At 42.0% G+C, this 22,147-nt stretch overlaps 1 protein-coding gene across 1 annotated transcript in view; it reads right to left on the bottom strand.

Moving 5' to 3' along the window:
* The window catches only part of UNC5A (unc-5 netrin receptor A), a 110,978-nt gene that overhangs the window by 44,020 nt on the left and 44,811 nt on the right, over nucleotides 1–22,147 (bottom strand). Inside the window, 1 exon segment of the mRNA XM_030213436.1 lies at nucleotides 6,762–7,001. Coding sequence (XP_030069296.1) covers nucleotides 6,762–7,001 — 240 coding nt within the window.

Genomic DNA, 22,147 nt, shown 5'->3' with positions numbered 1-22,147 from the left:
ACAGTAGAACTACTTTTGCTAATTTTAAAATACCTACCCATCTTGACTTGTCCAAAATAATATCTCTTCTACTGATCTATCTGATCTATTATCTACCTTTCCTTCTAGTTGGAAAAAGGCTTTTGTCTTTCCTCATCATTTGTGTGGACTGCTCCGACTCTCTTGACTTCCATTCAGTTTCTCAGCTCTCTTTTCTGTCAAAAGTCACAGAGAAGGTAATAGCCCAACAGCTGCAATCTTTTCTAAAATCGAATGCTCTACACCCCTATCAAACAGCTTTAGACAGAATTATAGTACTGAACATTCTCTCTCAGCACTAGTAAATTTTGTCTCTACGACAGTAGCTGATGATCATGAAATACTTCTCTCTTTGGATGTCACTGCAGCATTTGACTTGGTTCATCATTCAATTCTTCTCTGTCATTTGGAAGACTTGGGTGTCTCAGTATCTGTAGTATCCTGGTTTCACTTATATTTACAAGCAGTGCCGTACGAAGGGGGGGCATTGGGGGCGGTCCGCCCCGGGTGCACACCGCTGGGGGGGTGCCGCGCGCCTGTTGGCTGAGTCCGCTCATTTCCTCCCTGCTGCTCCCTCTGCGCGGAACAGGTTACTTCCTGTTCCAGGGCAGAGGGAGCAGCAGGGAGGGAACGAGTGGACTCGGCCAACAGGCGCGTGGCACCCCCCCAGCAGGTAAAAATGCACCCATGGGGGGGAGGATGTAATTTCACTGGTGGGGGGGGGGGGGGGGGCTGCGCATCGGCGATCCTTCCGGGGTGTCAGGCAGCCTAGGAACGCCACTGTTTACAAGATAAGGGCTTCCAGGTCTGCTGGCTTACTTCCCCAAGTCACATAAATTAATATGAGGTGTTCCTGAGGGCTCAGTCCTTGGTCCAAAGCTCTTTAATATTTTAGGGGCGCCTTTGACCCTGCTGATCCAGTCGCCAGGGATTACCTTTTACATCTCTGCTGATGAGAGTCAGCTATTTTTCACACACTGTGCTCATCACATATCTCTGAAATTTCTCATACGCTGAGAATCTGACAACTCCCGCTGTACCAAGACCCTCCTAATGAGGAGCCCCACTGAAAACCACCCTGACCTGTTCCAATCACCCTCCTATTGAAAACCCCCTAACCCCTTGGCGTCCCCATCACATGCCCAAGGAATCTTGGGTAATCCAGTGTTGGGCAGTAGCAGTCCCCCTCCAACCCAATCTGTTGCTTAGAGACTTCAAAGTGGTGGCTCTGGCCCTTAGCCTTAGCTTCATAGTACTGCAGCTAGAGGCTAATTTGTCAAATAAAGACAATTTTTTCTTATTTGGGAGACTGACCTACTACTGTGACACAGGAGTGGAGGGGGCACCACTTCTGCCTCATACACTAGATTACTAGAGCAAATAAAGTTGGGGAGGGGAGGGGGAGTGTTTGGCTTTCTTGTAATTTTCTAAGAAGGTAGCTGTTTTGTTTCCACTCTATCTCCCTGCTGCAATACCATCTCTGCCCACTACAGACAATGAAAGAATCAGTTAAACTCTTGGGGGTTCCATTGGATAACTGCCTTAATTTCTCTGGCAATATTTCAGCTATAGTGCACAAAGTTTAAAAAAAAATAACAACATAGCAATAACGCTAACCCCCCTGTTTACTAATGCTGACACAGCAATAAAAGTAAGTTGCAACACATTAAAACTTCAAACATCATATTTTGTTTTTTGCTACAGGCCCTGGCGTGGCATCTCCCCTTTTGTTTCAGTGATAGTGTACTTTTGCATCCCCTGAGAGATGGACAAATTTAGTTCAGCAATTGAGGGGGGGGGGGGGAGGCATCCTTTGATCACTGATCTATTGCCCATCAGAAGCAATGTTGCCTTTGTTCCTGGAATGGAAAGTGTGGCCTTTTTAACTTGGGAAACTGTGGAGGTTTCTCTATGACAACACATTATTATGGGAGACAGGTTCTTATTATCTCTCGAGGCTCTTCAATTACACACTGGAGCCCATTGGGGAAATACGTTTGCTTATTGTCAACTCAAACATTATATCTTCGCTTTAGGTCCTCTCAAGGATGTCAGACTCATGCACACAGATTGCAACTTGATCAGATCATTTGTCCATGCCACGTGGCCGAGAAGAGGACTTCAGCTGGCGGGGGTTGGGGTCCCCCGCTAGCACAAGTACGCGACGGCGGCGGGGGAGGGTTGGTGGTGGGAAGGGGGGCTCAAGAGGGTTGTGGCAGGGGGTCCAGGGGTCAGGCACTCGGAGGGGGGTCTGGAAATCGGACAGAGGGAGGGATTCTTCTGACGTCGCGTTACCATGGGCGGAGTGATTATGAAGCCTACAAACTCTACAGGGCTTCATGGCTTCACTGCCACGGAGTCAGCTTTAGAACGTTGGAGGTGCGAATTATTATATTAGATTTTTATTGCTGTAATTGTCTATTGCTCATGTTTGATTTATTCTTATTGTACACCGCCGTGACATCCTTCAAAAAGGCAGTAAATAAATGCTAATAAAATAAATAAAATAGGTTGCCAATTTCTTGGTCTGTGAATGGGAGATAAATTGAGAGCTTTCTTTCTTGCAGTTTCAGAGGATGAGATCTCAATTTCAGGTCTCCATTAAGCACTTGTTAAATTGATGCAGTTAAAGACACGGGGGATGTTAGACGTAGGTGGGAACGGGATCTTGGGCAGGGTCTGGAGGACTGGGAAATACTTATTAATCTTAAAGGTATTCCAGGGCTTACTTCTAATACAGATCTCTGGGAATGTATTTTTGTACACTACACAGGGCATACTTTACCCAAGTACAGTTATATAAATCTGGACAGAAACAGTCCCCTGTATGTGCTAAATGCTTGTGTTCTGATAATATTTTTTCCACTCCTTTTGGGCTTGCCTTAAGATTGGATAGTTTTGGACTGCAGTTGCCTGGTATATGTCCTATTCTTATTGGTAAGACTCTTTTATACTCACCTGTGATTTTACTTTTTGCACATGGCTGGAACTACCAGAGGGAAAAAGGGGGGGGGAGGGGGGAATACATTGCTGATTCATAATCCAATTCATCAGCTGCTTATTTGGGAAGCACGTGGTTCCATTAGATGCAAAAAGTGCTTCATAATGATTTGGGATAAATATATTCAGCTCATATCACGAGGGAGGAGCCTCATTTCAAACATTTTATAAAGGACATAAGAACATAAGACCCTATAAGTTATAGGGTCAGATCAATGGCCCATCTAGCCCAATATCCTGCTTCCAACAGTGGCCAATCCAGGTCACAAGTACCTGGCAGAAACCCCATGCTACAAATCCCAGGGCAAGCAGTTGCTTCCCCCATGTTTGTTTCAATAACAGACTATGGACTTTTCCTCCAGGAACCTGTCCAAACCTTTTTTTTAAACCAAGATACACTAACTGCTGTTACCACATCCTACGAAAAAGAGTTCCAGAGCTGAACTATTTGTTGAGTGAAAAAATATTTCCTCCTATTTGTATTAAAAGTATTTCCATGTAACTTCTACACCACTCAGGATTTTGTAGACCTCAATCATATCTCCCTTCAACCATTTCTTTTCCAAGCTGAAGAGCCCTAACCTCTTTAGCCTTTCCTCATATGAGAGGAATACCATCCCCCTTTATCATTTTGGTCGCTCTTCTTTGAACCAGAACTGAACACAATACTCACGGTGTGGTCACACCATGGAGCGATATAGAGGCATTATAGTATTTTTGGTCTTATTTACCACCATCCCTTTCCTAATAATTCCTAGCATCCTGTTTGCTTTTTTGGCCATCGCCACACACTGAGCAGAAGATTTCAGCATATTATCTACAACGACACCTAGATCTTTTTCTTGAGTGCAAAGGAATGGAACCTACTTGTTGATCTTGTATTTTGGGGGTGGGGTGGGGAGGGGGATTTTTTTTCTTTTGTTGTCTCTTACAATTTCTGCTATTAATCAGAAACCAGGTTGAAGGTGATAATTGTAATTGGCTGGTTCGTGGCTTGGGGGGGGAGGGGGGAGGACTTGTGCGTCAGAAAAAGGTGAATTTGATTTGGGTTTTGGACTGTTTAGAGCACTTTTTGTTTTCTTAAAGTACTTGAACCCTGTATACTTTGTTCTGCTTTCTGTTTGTTCACCAATAAAAATTGCTGTCAACTAAAACTTCAAACATTGATAACTGATCAACAATCAATAAGGTTAATGCAGTAAAACATGGTCTTCAGTTCCATTCGCATTTTCATCTTAACCTGTATCCCCACCCACACCATCTCAAACTATCACGTTAAAATATTTTTATAGACCAAGACAGATTCATGTTGCCCTTTAAATTTCCTCTCTCTCTTGTAACGTCAGGTCTTAATTATTGTATTTCTCCAAGGCGTCCCTTAGCACCAACTTTGTAAATTGCAGGTGGTTCAAAATATCATTGTAAATTAATTTATGGCACCAAGGAATTCAACAGCGCAGCCAAATTCCTTAGCAAACACTGGAACACGTTTTGCCCATCAGAATTGTACTGCTATTCCATCATTTCTTTATGGTTTCCTAATTCCATGGGCCCCTTCTACTTTCAGTTCAGCTCATCAGCACCTTTTAGTTGTCCCCTCTTCTTTTCTACAGATTCACTCACACTCCACTAGCTCCTTATGCTTCAGCGTTGTGGTACCAACTCTTTGGAATTCCCTTTCTTTAGATCTCTGCTCCAAAATTTTGTTTACAAAATTCAAAGCACTCCTCAAAACCTACTACTTCACTAAGGCATTTCCCTTGACTCAATAGGACTCTGGAATCTGATTTACAAAGCCTGTTTGCACGTGACTATCTCTTCTTTTGTATTTTATAACTAGTTTATAACTGTCTTGTCTGTCTGTATTATTTAGATTGTAAGCTCTTTTGGGCAGGGACTGTCTCTTTGTATCAGGTGTTCAGTGCTGCGTCTGGTAGCGCTATACAAATGTTAATAATAATTGATACTTTGTAAACTGCTTAGATATTTTTTTTATTATTTGTGGTAAAGTAAATAAAGGTGAATTTACATGTGAATCCTTGCACTAATGCACTGAGGTGTGAGGATCTTCCTGTGTTCAGGGTTGGGAGTTTGAACTGTGGCACTAAAGCATTGGGGTGTGAGGATCTTACTGTTCTCATGGTTGGTAGTGCAAATCCTTGCACTAATGCACTGGGGTGTGAAAATCTCACTGTGCTCATGGTTGGTAGTGGAAATCCTTGCACTAATGCACTGGGGTGTGAATATCTCATTATGCTCAGAATCTTGTCAGAAGAAAGAAGTAGAAAAGATAATGAAACACTGGTACTTAGCATTTCATAATGTAAAAATGAAGGTAAGTTTAATTAAAAATGTTCACATCCAATATTACAAACAGTTGATTATGCATACTAAATGAGGTGTGTTAATATAAAGACAACCTGTGTCTTTACCTCAATACTGAGAAAACTAAGTTTCTTTTGATTGACAATCAAGATAATTCATTAAAGCCATCTTCCTTAGTATTAAATGGTCTAACATACAAACTGGAAAAAAATCTTCGAAAATTCTCATTTTGTTAGATCATAATATGTCATGGGAATTCCATGGTAAATAATTTTGTTAAACACTGTTTCTGGCTGATGAGCAATGTAAGATGTATTTGGGAATATTTAACCTTAAGAGTCTTTTCAACTGCTAACGCAAGTATTAATTCTTACGAAGCTTGACTACTGCAATATCTTATGAAAAATCTACTAAGAAGGCTTAGGACTATCCAAAATACAGCAATTATGCGGCTTGGGCAGATTTGATAGCGTTTCCTCATGTTATCAAAGGCTCCATTGGTTGCCAGTGGAGGCCACAATTCTTTATAAGCTTTGTTGATTTGCTCGTAAGATTCTGAAGAGAACAGCACCATGTTATGTGTCTTCAATGATCAATATAATGACTTCCAATTCTAACACTCATAATAATTTAAACCTCTCTGTTCCATCATATAGAGGTCTATGGTCAAAGAAATATTTTACAGCTTTATTTTCATATCAGGCCTCTCAATCATGTTATTTGATCTTTTGTAAACTTCTAAAAACATGCGTTATTTAGAAGATTTGTGTAATATAGTTATCATGTGATACTGTTATTTAATGTTAACTTTGTCCTATTTGACATATGAGCTTCCAGTCCTATTGATTGGTTAAAGCTGAATTGTGATCCACTCTGAACCTACAATAAGTGTTGAGGGGAATAGAACATTAACATCAACATATGTACCCAAGCAGGACCAACTGATCAATTCTGCAAATTTGCCATGTGGAACATCAGGGAGGCATAGGAAAGGAGGTTGTGGGCAGGGAAAAGGACATTAAACTACAGGAGCTTAGTAGGATGAAGCATAAAATGTATTTATGATAAAACATGTGGGACAGATCAGAAACGTATGGTATTAGGAGACTGAGACCCCCCCCAGCTCTACCAATGCACATCAATCATGCCCTGTAGCACCCCTGTTATTCCTGTATTGAGCCCCCTCCAAGCTCTGCCAATGCACCTCACTTCTACCCTGCAGCAGCCCTGCTATTCCTGTATTGAGACCCCCCCCCCCTTATATAGCTCTACCAATGCACTTCACTGGTGCCCTGTAGCACCCCTGCTATTCCAGTACTGATACCCCCCAATCTCTGCGAATGCACCTCACTCCTGCTCAACTACTGCAGTATTGAGACACCACATGCAGTTTCTTCTCTTCAGCACTACCTGAGTACCTGTGCTCTTGTCGGTGCTGTGCTCTGTCCAGTGGTCTCCCTGACGAACCCATTCCCCGTTGCACTTGAAGTAGATCTGAGTGGCAGGTGTTGCTTTGCAAGTCAGTGTCACTGGCTTATTCTTCACAATGTACACATCGTTCGGTTCCAGTAAGAAGTGAGGCAGATCGGTGACCCCCACGTCTACTCCAACTGCCATGGCGAGTAGAGGGCTGGCTGTTGTGCCACTCTGCTGGGCACCTGGGAGAAGATCAGTAACAGCACAAGAATTAGACAGACAACAGGGATTCCTAATCTCTCCAAAATTAATGAGGTGGTTTTATGCAGAACAAACTATGAGCCCTGTGCCAGTACTCAAGGACAACCTGATACTGCCCATTTGGCACTGTATGGAGACATTTCTAAGCTTCCCACATAGCCCTATACAAAGAGATCCCAAAACTGCCAGTGTGACTCCTCTGCCAGGAGAGTTGCTGGTTCCTCGTGCAACCCTTTGTCAGAAGCTGGAGCTCCATAGTGGTTGTGGTCAGTAAGCCTGAGGTTTCCTCTCTGGCCTGCAGTCAGTACTGTATAAGACTCCCTGTGTGGCCTGCCCCAGACAATCTGAGGGCCCGATAAATGACTTTGTCTGATCTATGTTCCAGTTCTGTGATTTTTTTCTAACCCAGTTTTCTGGTTCTTAGGCCTCTCTCCTAGTATGCTCTGTTATTACTTCTCTCATCTCTCTCACTAATTATCTTCCCTATCCCGTTCACTCTCTGTCTTTTTCGGTTACCAACATAATCTCTCTCAGTGATATATCTCCGAGTGTTATCTTACTTCTGGATGTCTCTGATCTCAGCTGTCCTCTCTTCTCATCCATCTTGGATGGTGACATCTGCTATTGCCCATCTCTAACAAAACATTTAACCTGTAATGAAAAGTGAATGTACTGTGACCAGAAAGAGCCTAGTTCTGATCTGTAGAGGACCTCGTCATGCCACACTGACTCCCTGCCATGCCTCACAGAACAGCAGCCCTCCAAACCAGCACAAGCAATAGAATGGTCACCATCACCACACCAGTAATGCTAGGGAGAAGCCTCTTCCATCATACCCAGTGCTTCTGATTAATCAACCATAGTATCATGATCAGTGAACAGAATTAGTGTGGGGCAGATGTTTCTCTGTCTTGTGACTGGGAACGGGGCAGGTGTCTCTATGTCACACTAGTAGGAGTGGAGTGGACGTTTCTCTGTGTCACACAAGTCAGAGTGGGGCAGGTGTCTCTGTCACAGAATTGGGAGTGGGATGGATGTTTCTTACAGTCAAATGACCAGGAGTGAGTACTCACCAGGAGTGAGTCTTTCTGTGTCAAATGCATGGAAATGGGATGAGTGCCCTTTTATGGGATTGGGGTAGGTGTATTTCTATCACATGAGTGGGTGAATGTCTCTGTCACATGGTTAGAAGTGGGGTGGGTGTCTCTCTATGCCACTGACTGGGAGATTAAAATTGATCCTGAAAAAAGTTATCAACATCGAAGAATAAGACACAGGCCATCAACCAGCTTGTGATTCCTGTACTTTAGTACAGCCTTGGAATAGTGGACAGCCTCTTAAATACCTTGAAAAATTGAATGTATGAATAAGAAATCTCCTCCATGCTCACGAGGTAATCTATAAGAAATCAGTGTCTGCCGAGTCTGTGCATTCCTGGAGCTGATGGAGGAATGATCCTCATAGAATGGAACCAACAAGCTTTTTAAGGAACTAGATCAGCAAACGGATAAATGCACAAATACTGTGGGGAATGTAGAGTTGGAATTCTATGTGGATCAAAGCCAGATACATGAAAGGGTTCAGTTCTCCTCTTCTTAACTAAAAGGATAAGAGATTGATAGTTGGCACCTCAGGACAGTGGATTAGGAATGAGATGGTTCACAGCAAATCTAGAAAAAACTGTAGATTCTTTAAGGAGGAGCTGGAAATGACTAATCATCTCATAAATGGCTGTGAAGTGCTGATAGTGGAAAATGTTTATACAGAAAGGCACAAGTTGGCATGTGTCATCCATTGGAAACATTATAACATGGCTGTGCCGGAAATGCACTGGGATCATGAGCTTAAGAAATGGTGGGAATTGAAGAGGTTATGATCACTTGGGACTTCCCCATCCCGACAGATTAAAAAAAAACTGGATGCAAGAAAACCAGACAGACATAGTGGTAAAAGAGAAAAATACCAGAGCAACATTAATCACAGAGATGTTATTCCTGAGTGATTACTCAGTGAAACATGGAGAGAGGGAAGATCCTCAAGTACCTAGAGATGCAGTCCGAGGCCAAGAAATATGGAAGAAAGATCAGAAATATTTCTCATCAATGGCATGATGAAAGTATTACAGCGAGTGTTAGCAGTAAAATTGAGAGACCGAGGTAATACTCCAAATGCCCTGGCTTAAGAGTGACAGCTCATTACTGTCATGGCATGTGCAAAACTGCCCCTCCCCCGAGCTCAAGCAGGTGCAGCTACAGAAAACATTTTTTGCCTTTTAAACAAAGATGTACCCAATATCTCTAAATATTATAAGGGGAAAGAGCAAAAGTGACCCAGCCCAGCCCCTGCTACAAGGAATCGGTGGAAACCCAGCTACTGGATCTTCTACATAATCAAATAAGCCCTATAATGCTGTGAGTTCCTAACTAAGCATTTCATTAAGGAACAATAGAAAGAACCCCTGTGCCATTGAAATAAACTGTAATTGTGCCTGATAATTAGACAGAATTTATTAAGCAACACAATTAAATGGAATGGAATTCAAGACGATTCAATGATCTGATTCTACAAAACACTACTTTTAAGAATAATTCTCTAGGCTTGAAGACAGTGCACCTGTTCTTGTGCTGATGTGCAAGTCAGTTTTGCCCCCCCCCCCCCCCCCCCCCCCCCCCCCCCCCCCCCCGTTAGTCCTTGCAAAGGAACTCCCCATACTGATGTCAGAGAAGACACTCAGGGGGAGGCTCAGTGCCCATCTTAGTGTGGGTTCTGGGCACAGCTTTCTGAGTTTTTATGGCTGTAGAAGACTATGTACAAGGATTCAGGCGGACTACACATTTGAACCTAATGCTGAAGTGTGAGCTGTTAAATCTGGATGCAAGGAGGTGCTCAGAAGACCTGAAATCACTGGGGCTTTAGCAGATGCCCTGGAGTGCAGTAAAAAAGTTTGCTTGTGCCTCTGTGGTAGTGTTAGTGAGGAATGACCCACAACCTTTCCCTTGCTTTGCAGGAGAAAAAAAAAAGTCAATAAATGGCAGGGGGATGAGGAGCTGAGGGGGAGTTGCCCCATTTCTGGATGGCAGACGTTTAAATGATACCATAAAATATTGTGTGCTCTGAATGCCAATACAATTACAGTGGGCACAAACTAGAGCTACTTACCTGTGTGTTTATGCTTCTGGTGTCTCTCTGGTTAAAGGATTGGGTTCAAACTTTATCTGCATGTGTAAGGAAACCCTGCATTGAGCTTCAGCGCATAAATCTAATGGTCACTCCGTTGCCTGTCAGATAGGTGGAATTTTCAAAGAGCACTAGATAGGAGGTTGCAGTCTGCCTCACACACACACACACAAAACATCACAAAAATTCCAGTGCCGAGATCTTCATATTCACAAGTCGAAGGAAATGGTATAGCATAAGGGGTGAACAGTATAGTACAGGGGTGAATTACTTCTAGGTACAAAAGAAGGGCAGCACTTGGGGTGATCATATCTGATGATCTTAAGGTGGCCAAAGAGGTAGAAAAGGCGACAGTCAAAACCAGAAGGATGTTCGGGTGCACAGGGGGAGGAATGGCCAACAGAAAAAAAGTGGTGATGAAGCCCTTGTAGAAGTCTCTGGTGAGACTCCATTTAGAATACTGTGTGCAGTTCTGGGGGCCCACCTTCAAAAAGATATAAACAGGATGAGTCGGTCCAGAGGCGGCTACAAAATCAGTCAGAGGTCTCTGTCATAAAGCATATGGGGAAAGGCTTATAGACCTCAATATAGCCTGCAAATAGGTGGGAAAATGTGGGATACAAATGCAACAAATAAATACTATGGAAGAAAGGTGGGAGAGAGGGGATATGAGAGAGACGTTTAAATATCTCTGTGGCATTAATGTATAGGAAGTGAACCTTTTTCAAATGGAGGAAAACTCCGGAATGAGAGGACATAAGATGAAGTTAAGAGGTTATAGGCTCAGGAGTAATGTAAGGAAATACTTTTTTTTTTACGGAAAGGGTGGTGGATACGTGAAACAGCCTCCTGGTGGAGATGAGGACTGCATCTGAAGTCAATAAAGCATGGGACAGGCACATGGGATTGCTTAGGGAGAGGAGAAGATAGTGGATGCTGCGATTGGTCAGACTAGATGGACCATTTGGCCCTTATCTGCCATCATGTTTCTACATACAGCTCTGCTAATGTACCTCACTCCTGTCCTGTGCTATCCCCTGTGGTATTCCAATCACAGAGACTCTCTCCCTCACACACGTACAGCGCTACCAATACAGAATTGTACCAATGCACCTCATTCCTGCCCTGTGGTATCCTGCTATTCCATCACTGAGACACACACACACGGTTGTATCAATGCACCTCACTCCTGCCCTGCAGCTCCCACTTCGTAGGAGAGTCGAGCATTACACCCTGGTCACGTCTGCTAAAGGCAGGCTATCTGAAGCAAATGCGAGGGCAAATTTACGTGTAAAGATAAACAGTGGCCATAAAAATAAATTTATTTCCTCATCAGCAGTTTTACAATCTCACTGGCAATTAATTTAATTAAACTCCTGTCCTCGAGTGAAATCCATTTCATATTTCACTGATTTAACACTGCAATACCATCTGCGCTCACAGAAATAAAAACAACTGACTTATTTCTGACACACACAGACTGACATAATGACTTGACATACACACAATTAATACAAACAGTGATACACATACACTGATGAAGGTAACCCAGTGCACAAGCTACATTAGCGAACACATTCATATCCAGGTGACACTCACACGTTTCCGATAAGGTTTCATGTCGGTCATTTTACTATTGTTATGCTGTTAACCAAATTGTAAGTTTTATAATCAAGCTGTAGCTGCAGTCCAGTGCCTTAGGCAAATCCCTTCATAAAAGGTGGTCAGACCACCAAACAAATAAATAAATAAAATAAATAGCATGGACACAGATCTCGCTCCGTGTCCAACACACACACATACCATTTGCAATACATATTTATAAAGAAACGAGGGTCACAATGACCAGGTCTCTTTTGGCTATAATGATCTGTTTTTAAGCTGCCTGTATCTCATCCACTGGGCACTAGAGAGTCACAGGATCGTCTCCCATCCCACCACACATATCCCAGAGACTTTGCCCAGTGTCCCTCTGCCCACTACTCAGCTTTACAGCAAACAGGCCCTGAAAGTTATGAATGTTACGCATTTAATTTTATTGTACTCATGTTGTTTTATTCTACCGTTTTTTATAAAGTTTTATTTTAAATAAAATGTTTCACCCTCTCACTGCACATTTGCCCTGGGCGCTTCACTAGGGGTGGCAAGGGACATCAGGGCAGGCAGCACTCGTTCCCCTAATGCTTTCTTTATCTACCCTCCCCATTCTGCCCGGCTGAGTGAGACACCGCAAGATACCCACATTCAATCCCCCTCCCACTGTGCACCCCTACAGGCCAGCAACAGGAGACACATCTAATCTGACATCGCCTGTTGCCTCAGGGATAAATTCTGAAATAAGTGGTGTTACATCAGTTTAAAACGTGTCTCCACTGCTGGCAGGTAAGAATCTGGTGTGGGTAATCTGACGGTGGCCTCTTCATCCTGTGGGGAGGGTGGAGAAAGAAAAAAGGAGGGAGTTAGAGGAAAGAGTTTGGGGTAGAGGGTGAAAAGGAGCGAGAACATAAGAGTTGCCATACTGGGACAGACCGAAGATCCATCAAGCCCAGTATCCTGTTTCCAACAGTGGCCAATCCAGGTCGCAAGTACCTGGCAAGATCCCAGAAGAGTAAAACAGATTTTATGCTGCTTATCCTAGAAATAAGCAGTGATTGTTTTCAAGTCCAGCTCTGGAACTCATTGCCAGAAGATGTGGTAACAGCGGTTAGTGTATCTGGGTTTAAAAAAAGGTTTGAAAACACAAACAGGAAGAAACCTCTACGCAAATCCAACAGGAACCAAAAAGAAGTAGAGGATGACAGAAATGACATCCAATCAGGGAGGTGAATCTTAAACGTTCTTTAATGAAAACACCAAAATATGTTTCAGTGCACACAACCGCTTGCCTCAGGAGTCATAATCAAAACTCTAGTAGCTTGAAGCGGTTAGTAGCGATGCCTGGTGCAGAAGTGCAACACAGCATACCAACGCAGTAAGCCAGCTGTACAGTGCATAGAAAGTGTGAGCAAAACGCTGTCATGAGTTTTATTGCAGTGGTCACTTGTCTGTACTTGCAGTCAATTTATTGTAATTCCTTTCACCTCAAGGCCGGCTGAGGCTTTAAGATTGGACAAGGAAAACCTCATGGGTCATTAGATCAGTTTTAAAAAGCCTTTGGGAGGAAATGATTTCCATTCCTTTCTGTAATTAGAGTGGAACCACCAGTTTAACTGACTGGCTAAACCACCGCTCCTGCATTTCCCAGGAGGAGCACATTTTCAAGTTAGTCCGGCAGCTTTAGAAGACACAGGGAATTGTGAATAACACAAATAGAACTATGCAGCCTTTCTTGAGAGAGTCAGAGAAAGTGTGAGCAGGAGGAAGCATGGAGAGAGACAAGTTGAATCAAGAAAAGACAATATGAATTTCCAGTAGATGAGAAATATCTCGGCCTGTCACTAGGACGTTTCTCAAAAGGTTTCTCTCACTCAGTTTTGGAGTTAGCAGGAAAAGCCCTGGCTGTTGAGATTTCCCCCCTACTTAATGGATTTATTTTGTCTGGCCAAACATTACCTTCATTATAACATTTACCCAGAGAAAATGCAGGCAGAGCTGTGGGAACTTCTCAGAAGCACTTAAATTTTAGCAGTCAGGGGTGATAGTCCTTGGAAAACTATGGTGGGATAAACAGCTGTCCTAAAATTCTCCGTCTCTCTTTATTGGAATATATCCAGGGGCATATTTTTATCTGGGTACACTACCCACTATTGAGTGAGCCCAGCAAGGAGCCAAGGCTTGCTGCTGGTGGGGCATTCTGCAGCTGTAACAGAATTTGAGGGGTTGTGGTGGTGTCTGGGCATTTACAGTTATAACGGACTTGGAGGCAGGGACAATGGTGGTGTGCTGGATATTTGCAGATGTGCACAAAGATGGAGACAACAGGAAACCCACAGAAATCCATGAGAATCCATGGCGATGGGGACAAAAAAGTAATTACTATCACGGGGATGGACTGGAAGTGAATGTGGATGGGGACCAGATTATATCCCCGTGCATACCTCAACTTGGAACCACTAACACCTCAGCTAAGAAAAAAAAAAATATATTGAAAGAAGAGCTCATCTTTGATGAAAACTGGTGTACATGCTCAGCAATTTTGGCAATAAGGGAGACCATTGATAAACAAACTGGTAAGAATATCTATTGATTTGTTTTGAACATTTTGGCAGATTATAATCTCCACCGAGCGAGTCTCATCCATGTGAATGATGATGCAGCTAATACGTCTGGATAGGTTTGCAGGTGAATGCTGTACTCTGTCATGGACTCCAGCCATCAAAAATCTGAAGCTGATTCAAATGACCTCCCCAGTGAGGTGAGTGAGTTTATAACATTGAGCAAGGAGCAGGTCACACTCGCTAAGCGAAAAAAAAAAGTCAACTGTTCTCTGAAGAAAATGCTCAAACAGGACGTGTCAACTTGGTGGAACAGTGTTCTACTGACATTCAAATCTGTGGCAGAGAATATGGAGGAGCTGCATGCAATTGCCTCTTAACCAGCTGCAAACAAGCAGTTCCTGATCATATTACTGTTGGAATGTAATTGTATTTTACATGCATTGCCTGTCACCTATTATTTCTCTGTGATTACTCTGTGACCTCTGATGTGAATTACTTAGAGAGGTCACACAGCTATGTAACTTCCTGTGGGGGTTAGATGCAGCAGACACAGCACATGCAGCACATGGAGCACATGGAGCTCATGATCTCTCCTAACCTGAGAGGATCTATGGTGGTGTGAGCATCCATTACCATCTAAGCACATGGAAGGAGCTGATAATACAAATGTATAGTAATATGTATATAAAAGCCTGTCTGATTATAATCTAACTACAAACTGTGAGTAAACAGATGTTTTGTTACTTCAACTTTAAAGTGACTCAGCAGTGAATTATTCAGGGGTGTATGAGAGAGAGATGAAGAAAGAAATTAACATTTCTAAAGCTGAAGCTGTGTGTACTAAAATCTGCTAATTATTTACTACAAATAATCCAACAAAAGGGTTATGGGCCCAGGGTCCAGGAATTGAAAAAGAAGAGAAATATTACCAGGCAGAAAAAAAAGGCCACATTTTTCTCTTAAGTTTTAAAGGAAAGATTCAGTCTGTCTCTCTCTCCCCCCACACAGCAGACAGAAGGCTAAGAAAATGGCTGAGGGAAGAAATTCACCATTGTTCTATTCTCTAAAGGTGCCTAAATTAACTGAGTTTAATTATCGGCAGTGGGAACTAAGATTCATATGTCTCCTTCGAGCAAAAGGATTAAATATATGCTTAGACCAAGACAGAACAGCTGAAAATATGGCTGAATGGGACAATGCAAACTATTATGTGAAGTGCATGGTTTTGGAAGCTCTCTCAGAGAAACAAGCCATATTAGTGGAGGGAAAAGATACACCAAAGGACATTTTATATAAACTGAGAACTATGTATGCAACTACATATGCAAAGCAGCAACCAATTTGGTTGGCAGAGTTGAATGAAACCAAATTAAGGGATAAAAGTAAATGTAATGATCACATTATGCATCTTATGTCTTCATTTCAAAAGCTAGAACTTTCTGGAATTCCCATGTGTGATGCATTGAAAAGAGCATTTCTTTTTACCTCACTATCAAAGAAGTTTGATGTTTTTAGGTCTGTAAATGAGGCCATTGAAGGGCAATCTTTTGAACAGACAACATCAAAACTAAGGCAGGAATGCATAATAAATGATTCTGAGGAGATGTGTTCTCAAAGTCAGTCAGAGAGAAATGAAACAAATTTCTTGGCAAAGAACAGAGGAAGGCGGAGCTATGGGAAAACTCCACCCAAGGGCAAGCTGATTTGCTACTCATGTGGAAAGGAGGGACATGTATCTAAATGGTGTAAGGAAACACAAAACACTCCCTCTAGCTCACCTAAGCCAATGGAACTAAAGAATTTTCAAACCAGGAAATGTATGAAGGACAAAGATAAACACAAGGGCTTTCTAATGACAGAAAAATCTTTGACTATGGTAAATAATAATTCAAATGAAAGTACTTGGATTTTGGATTCAGGGAGTACATGCCATTTAACCAATTGTAAGGATTTCTTTCAGGAAATGTGTCCAGAGGAAGGTATTCTTAAAACTGCAAACGCAGGGACTGCTAAGATCCAAGCAAAAGGTATTGGATTCTTAAAATGCAAAGTGTCTAATGAAGTTAAAGAAATTCCTGTAAGTGATGTCTTGTATATTCCCCAAGCAGTTTGTAATATGCTTAGTGTATCTACATTAGATAAGAAGGGATTTGTGATTCATTTTGAAAACAGTAAGTGCACAATCTCTAAAAATGATGAAGTGTATGCTGAAGCTTTTATGCATAATGATGTTTATAAGCTGAACATTTCAGGTGAAGCCTCACATATGGCGCAAGTAAGGAAGAATGATGGTAAATGTAGTCTGGAAATCTGGCACCGCCGCCTGGGACATCGTGATTTTAAGGTGATCCAGGATCTTTACAGTAAGCAACTGGCCACCGGCATTCAGATAAGTGCAGATGCTGGTAAAATGGAGAAATGCATAGACTGTGTTACTCAAAAAGGTGTGAGACCCTCATTTCCTGCATACACAGGAAATAGGAGTAATAAAGTGCTGGACTTAATACACAGTGACTTATGTGGACCGTTTAATATCCCATCATTGGGAAATAACAGATTTGTGCTAATATTCTTGGATGATTTCTCTAGATATTGTGTGGCCTATTTGCTGAAAGAGAAAAGTCAAGTCACAGACATGCTGAAGAAATACGTAGCCATGGTGAGCAATAAATTTGAAAGAAAACCAAAGGTTCTTCAGACCGACAATGGTGGTGAGTTCACTTCACAAAGCATGCGCACATTTCTAGAACAGGAAGGCATTCAACATATCACAACAGTAGCTTATACACCAGAACAAAATTCTGTTGCAGAGAGAAAATTTAGGTCACTTGTGGAAATGACCAGATGTATGCTGTCAGATAGCAATCTCCCTAAAAGACTATGGGGGGAAGCCATTCTCACAGCAGTGTACCTACAAAACAGAATGCCAACTAAAGGCGCTGAGCGCACACCACATGAGACATGGCATGGTAGGAAGCCAAACCTGTCACACATAAGAACATTTGGAAGTACAGCATATGCTCATGTACCAAAGCAAAGAAGGCATAAGCTGGATTCCACAACAGAAAGGGGCATTTTAGTTGGCTATGCTCCAGGACACAAAGGATATAGAATTTTGAATCTGAAAACTGGCATTGTTGGCATAAGACATGTTACATATTTTGATGAAAACAAAAGGGTTGATAAAGGCTGGATTATCCCAGATGAGCCTTATCATCCAGAATATGAAACTAGAACCATAATAGACATGCCAGTGTATATAAATGCCATACCAAGGCAGATGTCTGAAAGCAACTCATCTGTATCTAACGAGGAACAGGCAGAGGAAACAGACACAGAAAGGATCATTGAAGAAGACAGTACAGTTGGAGAAGGGGAATCAATTGGAGAAGAACTCTCAGATTTAGAGGATGCAGAAAGGTCAGACCAACCTGTTGTCAGACGCTCATCCAGGGAAAACAAAGGTGTTCCACCCCCAAGACTGTCTTACCTAACAAAGTCAGCAGAAGCTCAAGAGCCCTTAACATGGGATGAGATTGAGAAAATGCCAGCAGAAGAAGCTGCTGAATGGCGTAAAGCTGCACAAGAAGAAATTGATGCATTGGATAAAAATAATACTTGGATTCTTACAAAATTACCTCCTGGCAAGAAAGCTATAGGATGCAAATGGGTATTCAAGTTAAAAAGGAATGCACAAGGAAAAGTGGAAAGGTATAAAGCCAGATTAGTGGCAAAGGGATATCTTCAAAAATATGGAGAAGATTTTGATGAAGTGTTTGCACCTGTAGTGAAACACACGACAATCAGAACACTTCTGAGCATTGCAGTCTCAAAAGGCATGCAAGTCAAACACATTGATGTGAAAACAGCATTTCTTCACGGAGATATAACTGAAGACTTGTACATGGAACAGCCAACAGGTTTCATAAATACAAAACAAAGACAGCTAGTGTGTAAATTAAACAAAGGTCTTTATGGATTAAAGCAAAGTGCAAAATGTTGGAATGAAAAATTGCATGAAATATTGACAAATTTAGGATTTAAGCAAGGTGAAGCAGATAAATGCTTGTACACTAGGTGCACAAATGGACAATATGCATACATTTTAGCTTTTGTTGATGATCTGCTCATTGCAAGCAAAAGTGAGCAAGAGTACAAGGACATTGTAAAGTGTTTAAACCAGAATGTTGAGATAAAAGAACTTGGTAATGTGTCATACTATCTTGGTATAGAAATTGAGAAACAAAATGATGGTTCTTATCTTCTAAGCCAGAAGCAGAAAATAAATGAGCTTATTGAAAGTTTAGGTATGCAAGATGCCCAAGTTGTAAGCACTCCCATGATCACTGATTTTCTGAAGGATGAAACAGTAAGAGAACCTTTACCAGATAACATCCAATATAGATCAGCCATAGGTAAGCTTTTATATCTAGCTACCACATACAGGGCTGATATAGCAAATGCAGTAGGAATTTTGAGCAGAAGGGTCAGCTCACCTACCAAATCAGATTGGACTGCAGTTAAAAGGATGGTAAGGTATTTAAAGGGTACCATTGATTGTAAATTAAAGATTTCAGCCAATAGTAATCCAAAACTAATATGTTACTGTGATTCAGATTGGGCAGGGGATCATTCTGATTATAAATCCACAAGTGGATATGTGTTTATGTATGGAAATGTACAAATTTCATGGGCCAGTCATAAACAAAGTATTGTGAGTTTGTCTTCTACAGAAGCTGAATATGTGGCCATATCGGAAGCGTGCAGAGAACTGATGTGGATTGAAAAACTTTTGCTGGATTTCGGAATAGCTGAAAAGAGACCAATCCAGATAATGGAAGATAATCAGAGCTGCATCCGACTGTCACAGAATGACAAGGTTCAGTCACGCACCAAGCACATCGCAACGAAATACCACAACGTGCGAGAGTTGGCGAAAGAAGGGGTCATCAGTCTACACTATTGTCACACCAGTGAGATGACAGCTGACATCATGACCAAACCGTTACCCAGAGAACATTTTGTGAATCTGCGTATAAAGCTTGGACTTTGTATGAATAAATAATTGCATGACAGTTATGCATGAGAAGGGGTTTGTTGGAATGTAATTGTATTTTACATGCATTGCCTGTCACCTATTATTTCTCTGTGATTACTCTGTGACCTCTGATGTGAATTACTTAGAGAGGTCACACAGCTATGTAACTTCCTGTGGGGGTTAGATGCAGCAGACACAGCACATGCAGCACATGGAGCACATGGAGCTCATGATCTCTCCTAACCTGAGAGGATCTATGGTGGTGTGAGCATCCATTACCATCTAAGCACATGGAAGGAGCTGATAATACAAATGTATAGTAATATGTATATAAAAGCCTGTCTGATTATAATCTAACTACAAACTGTGAGTAAACAGATGTTTTGTTACTTCAACTTTAAAGTGACTCAGCAGTGAATTATTCAGGGGTGTATGAGAGAGAGATGAAGAAAGAAATTAACATTTCTAAAGCTGAAGCTGTGTGTACTAAAATCTGCTAATTATTTACTACAAATAATCCAACAATTACATGCAACGTTTTATCGTTTATCATTAATTTCAGGACCCCTTGCTGACACAGAAGTTGTTATGGTTTTGGAACCATTTGACAGAACTGTTGACAGATACTAAATCTTCACGACATCTGCTGGTCCCAACAAAGTATAATTTGAAGTGGCATCTGACAATTGCAAGTTCAGATAGCCATGCGGTAGCATCCTTGAAGAATTGCCTTGTAGGTCACTTGGACTGCTGTTTTACAGTTAGGGAGACACTTCACAGCAATGTTGCAGGATCCAAGGCTGAAGAGTCGTTTAGATCTGATGACAGTTCAAGTACAGAATGTGCAATAAACAGATTGCGAACACCATCAGCAAATCAAGCTGTAGTCGAGTTGCAGCCAATGGCCGAACCACCAACAAAACGTTCAAAATGAGAAGAATCAGAAGCAGATTTTTTTGGAGGCTTATTCAAGAGCCAAGAAAGAGCTTCAGTAATCGATGAAGTGGATACATACATACATATCAAGCTCAGACAAGAAATGGCAGTAGAAGTGCGTACTCTGCTTAGACACCCCACCGCATCCTCACTGTGCACCTGACACCCTTCTTCTTTGTTCCTAATACACACCTCAGACAACCCTGCTGTGTTACTGCCCCAGACACGCCACCTACCACTCCCCCTCCCCCCACGTACACACACTACACCTGCTGCACCTCTGGCATACAGGCATTTTACCAACATCAGACACCTACCACACATCCCCACTATCTCAGACATCCCTCCCTTCCTTACATACCATACCCCTCAGCACCACAGTCCAACTCACACCATTACCCACCTCACATATCCACCCTAGCCCATACCCCCTACACTGGCCCTGGACTGGAGCTCTGAGAAAGACCCTCTTGGCTCCCACCACCATGGGTTATATAGAGTTACATGTGCTTACAGTAATTTCTTCATCTGGGGCTCATTCAGTCCTAGCTATGCCTTCGTCTGCAGGCTTGTCTAAGTTTAGTCTTCAAGGGCTGCAAAGAGGCCAGTTTTCAGGATATTCCTAAGGAATATGAATGAGAAAGTTTTCCATACTCACTACATCCATTAAATGCAGATCTCTCTCATGCATATTCATTAGGGATATTCTGAAAACCTTGTCTGCTTGCACTAGGGCTGTACTGAATATTTGTATTTGATTCAGCCCTGAACACATTATTCGTATTCAGCTGAATAGCAATTTCAATTTGAATATGAATAATCCAGGCCTCTATTGTGCTAAATCCTACTGAAATAAAAACACTTGATTTCTGATTTCATGTTGCTTCTTTTATTTGTTATGCTACAACTTAACACCTATCATTCATATTCAGCTGAATAATATTTTTCATTATTTGTATTCGACCGAATAGTAAAATATGCTATTGGGTACAGCTCTAGCTGGCACCTTCGAAGGCTGTTCTGCTGAAGATGCCGATATGGTTAACTGGATAACCTTCCTGCTTCGCGGTGTTTTGAATATGACCCTCTAAGGCAGTGGTTCCCAAAACTGGTCCTGGAGGCACCCCAGCCAGTCGGGGTTTCAGGATATCTACGATGAATAGTCATGAGTAAGATCTGCATGCAGTGGAGGCAATGCATGCAAATCACTCATGAGTGATTTGTCAAGAAGCCAGGAAGAGCCTCTGACCTCCTTCCTCATACTCATTCTTTTACAAAGCCAGAAAGAGTGTCTAACCTCCACCCCCTACTCCCAATTTAGTGGCACATACTAGAAATTTCAGAGGACTGATATGGAACAGTCTGAGCCTGGTTACAGAAAGCAGTAGCATCCATTACAGTTACTACACTAATTACCCTCAGCCCACTTTAATTACCCACTGTCCAAATAATTACCGGCTTGTTTATTTCATTTAAGAAAATAGCACTTTCTCTGTTATTGATTTCATGTTGCTTTGTTTTATTCATTATCCCTCCTACCCCTCCTTAAAGGTTTTTTATTTTCTTTTTAATGAGAAGATGTGATGCCGAAGGGTTAGTGTGAGGGGGCAGAGAGAGGAGAAAGCAAGAGGCAGGAGAATATGAGAGGAAAGGAAAAGAAAAGGAATGAGAAGAAATAATGAGAAGGGATGAGGGAGGGATCACAAGACAGAACAGGAAAAAGACCCGGGAATCCTCCACCCCATTCAGTATCCCTGTCACTCTTCTAACAGTCTTCTTAGAACTACAAGCACATATCAGGACCCCCCCTCTCCCACTC

The sequence above is a fragment of the Microcaecilia unicolor genome, chromosome 8, assembly GCF_901765095.1.
Source record: "Microcaecilia unicolor chromosome 8, aMicUni1.1, whole genome shotgun sequence".
Taxonomy (NCBI): Eukaryota; Metazoa; Chordata; class Amphibia; order Gymnophiona; family Siphonopidae; genus Microcaecilia; species Microcaecilia unicolor.
This window is presented reverse-complemented; position numbering and strand designations above follow the sequence as displayed.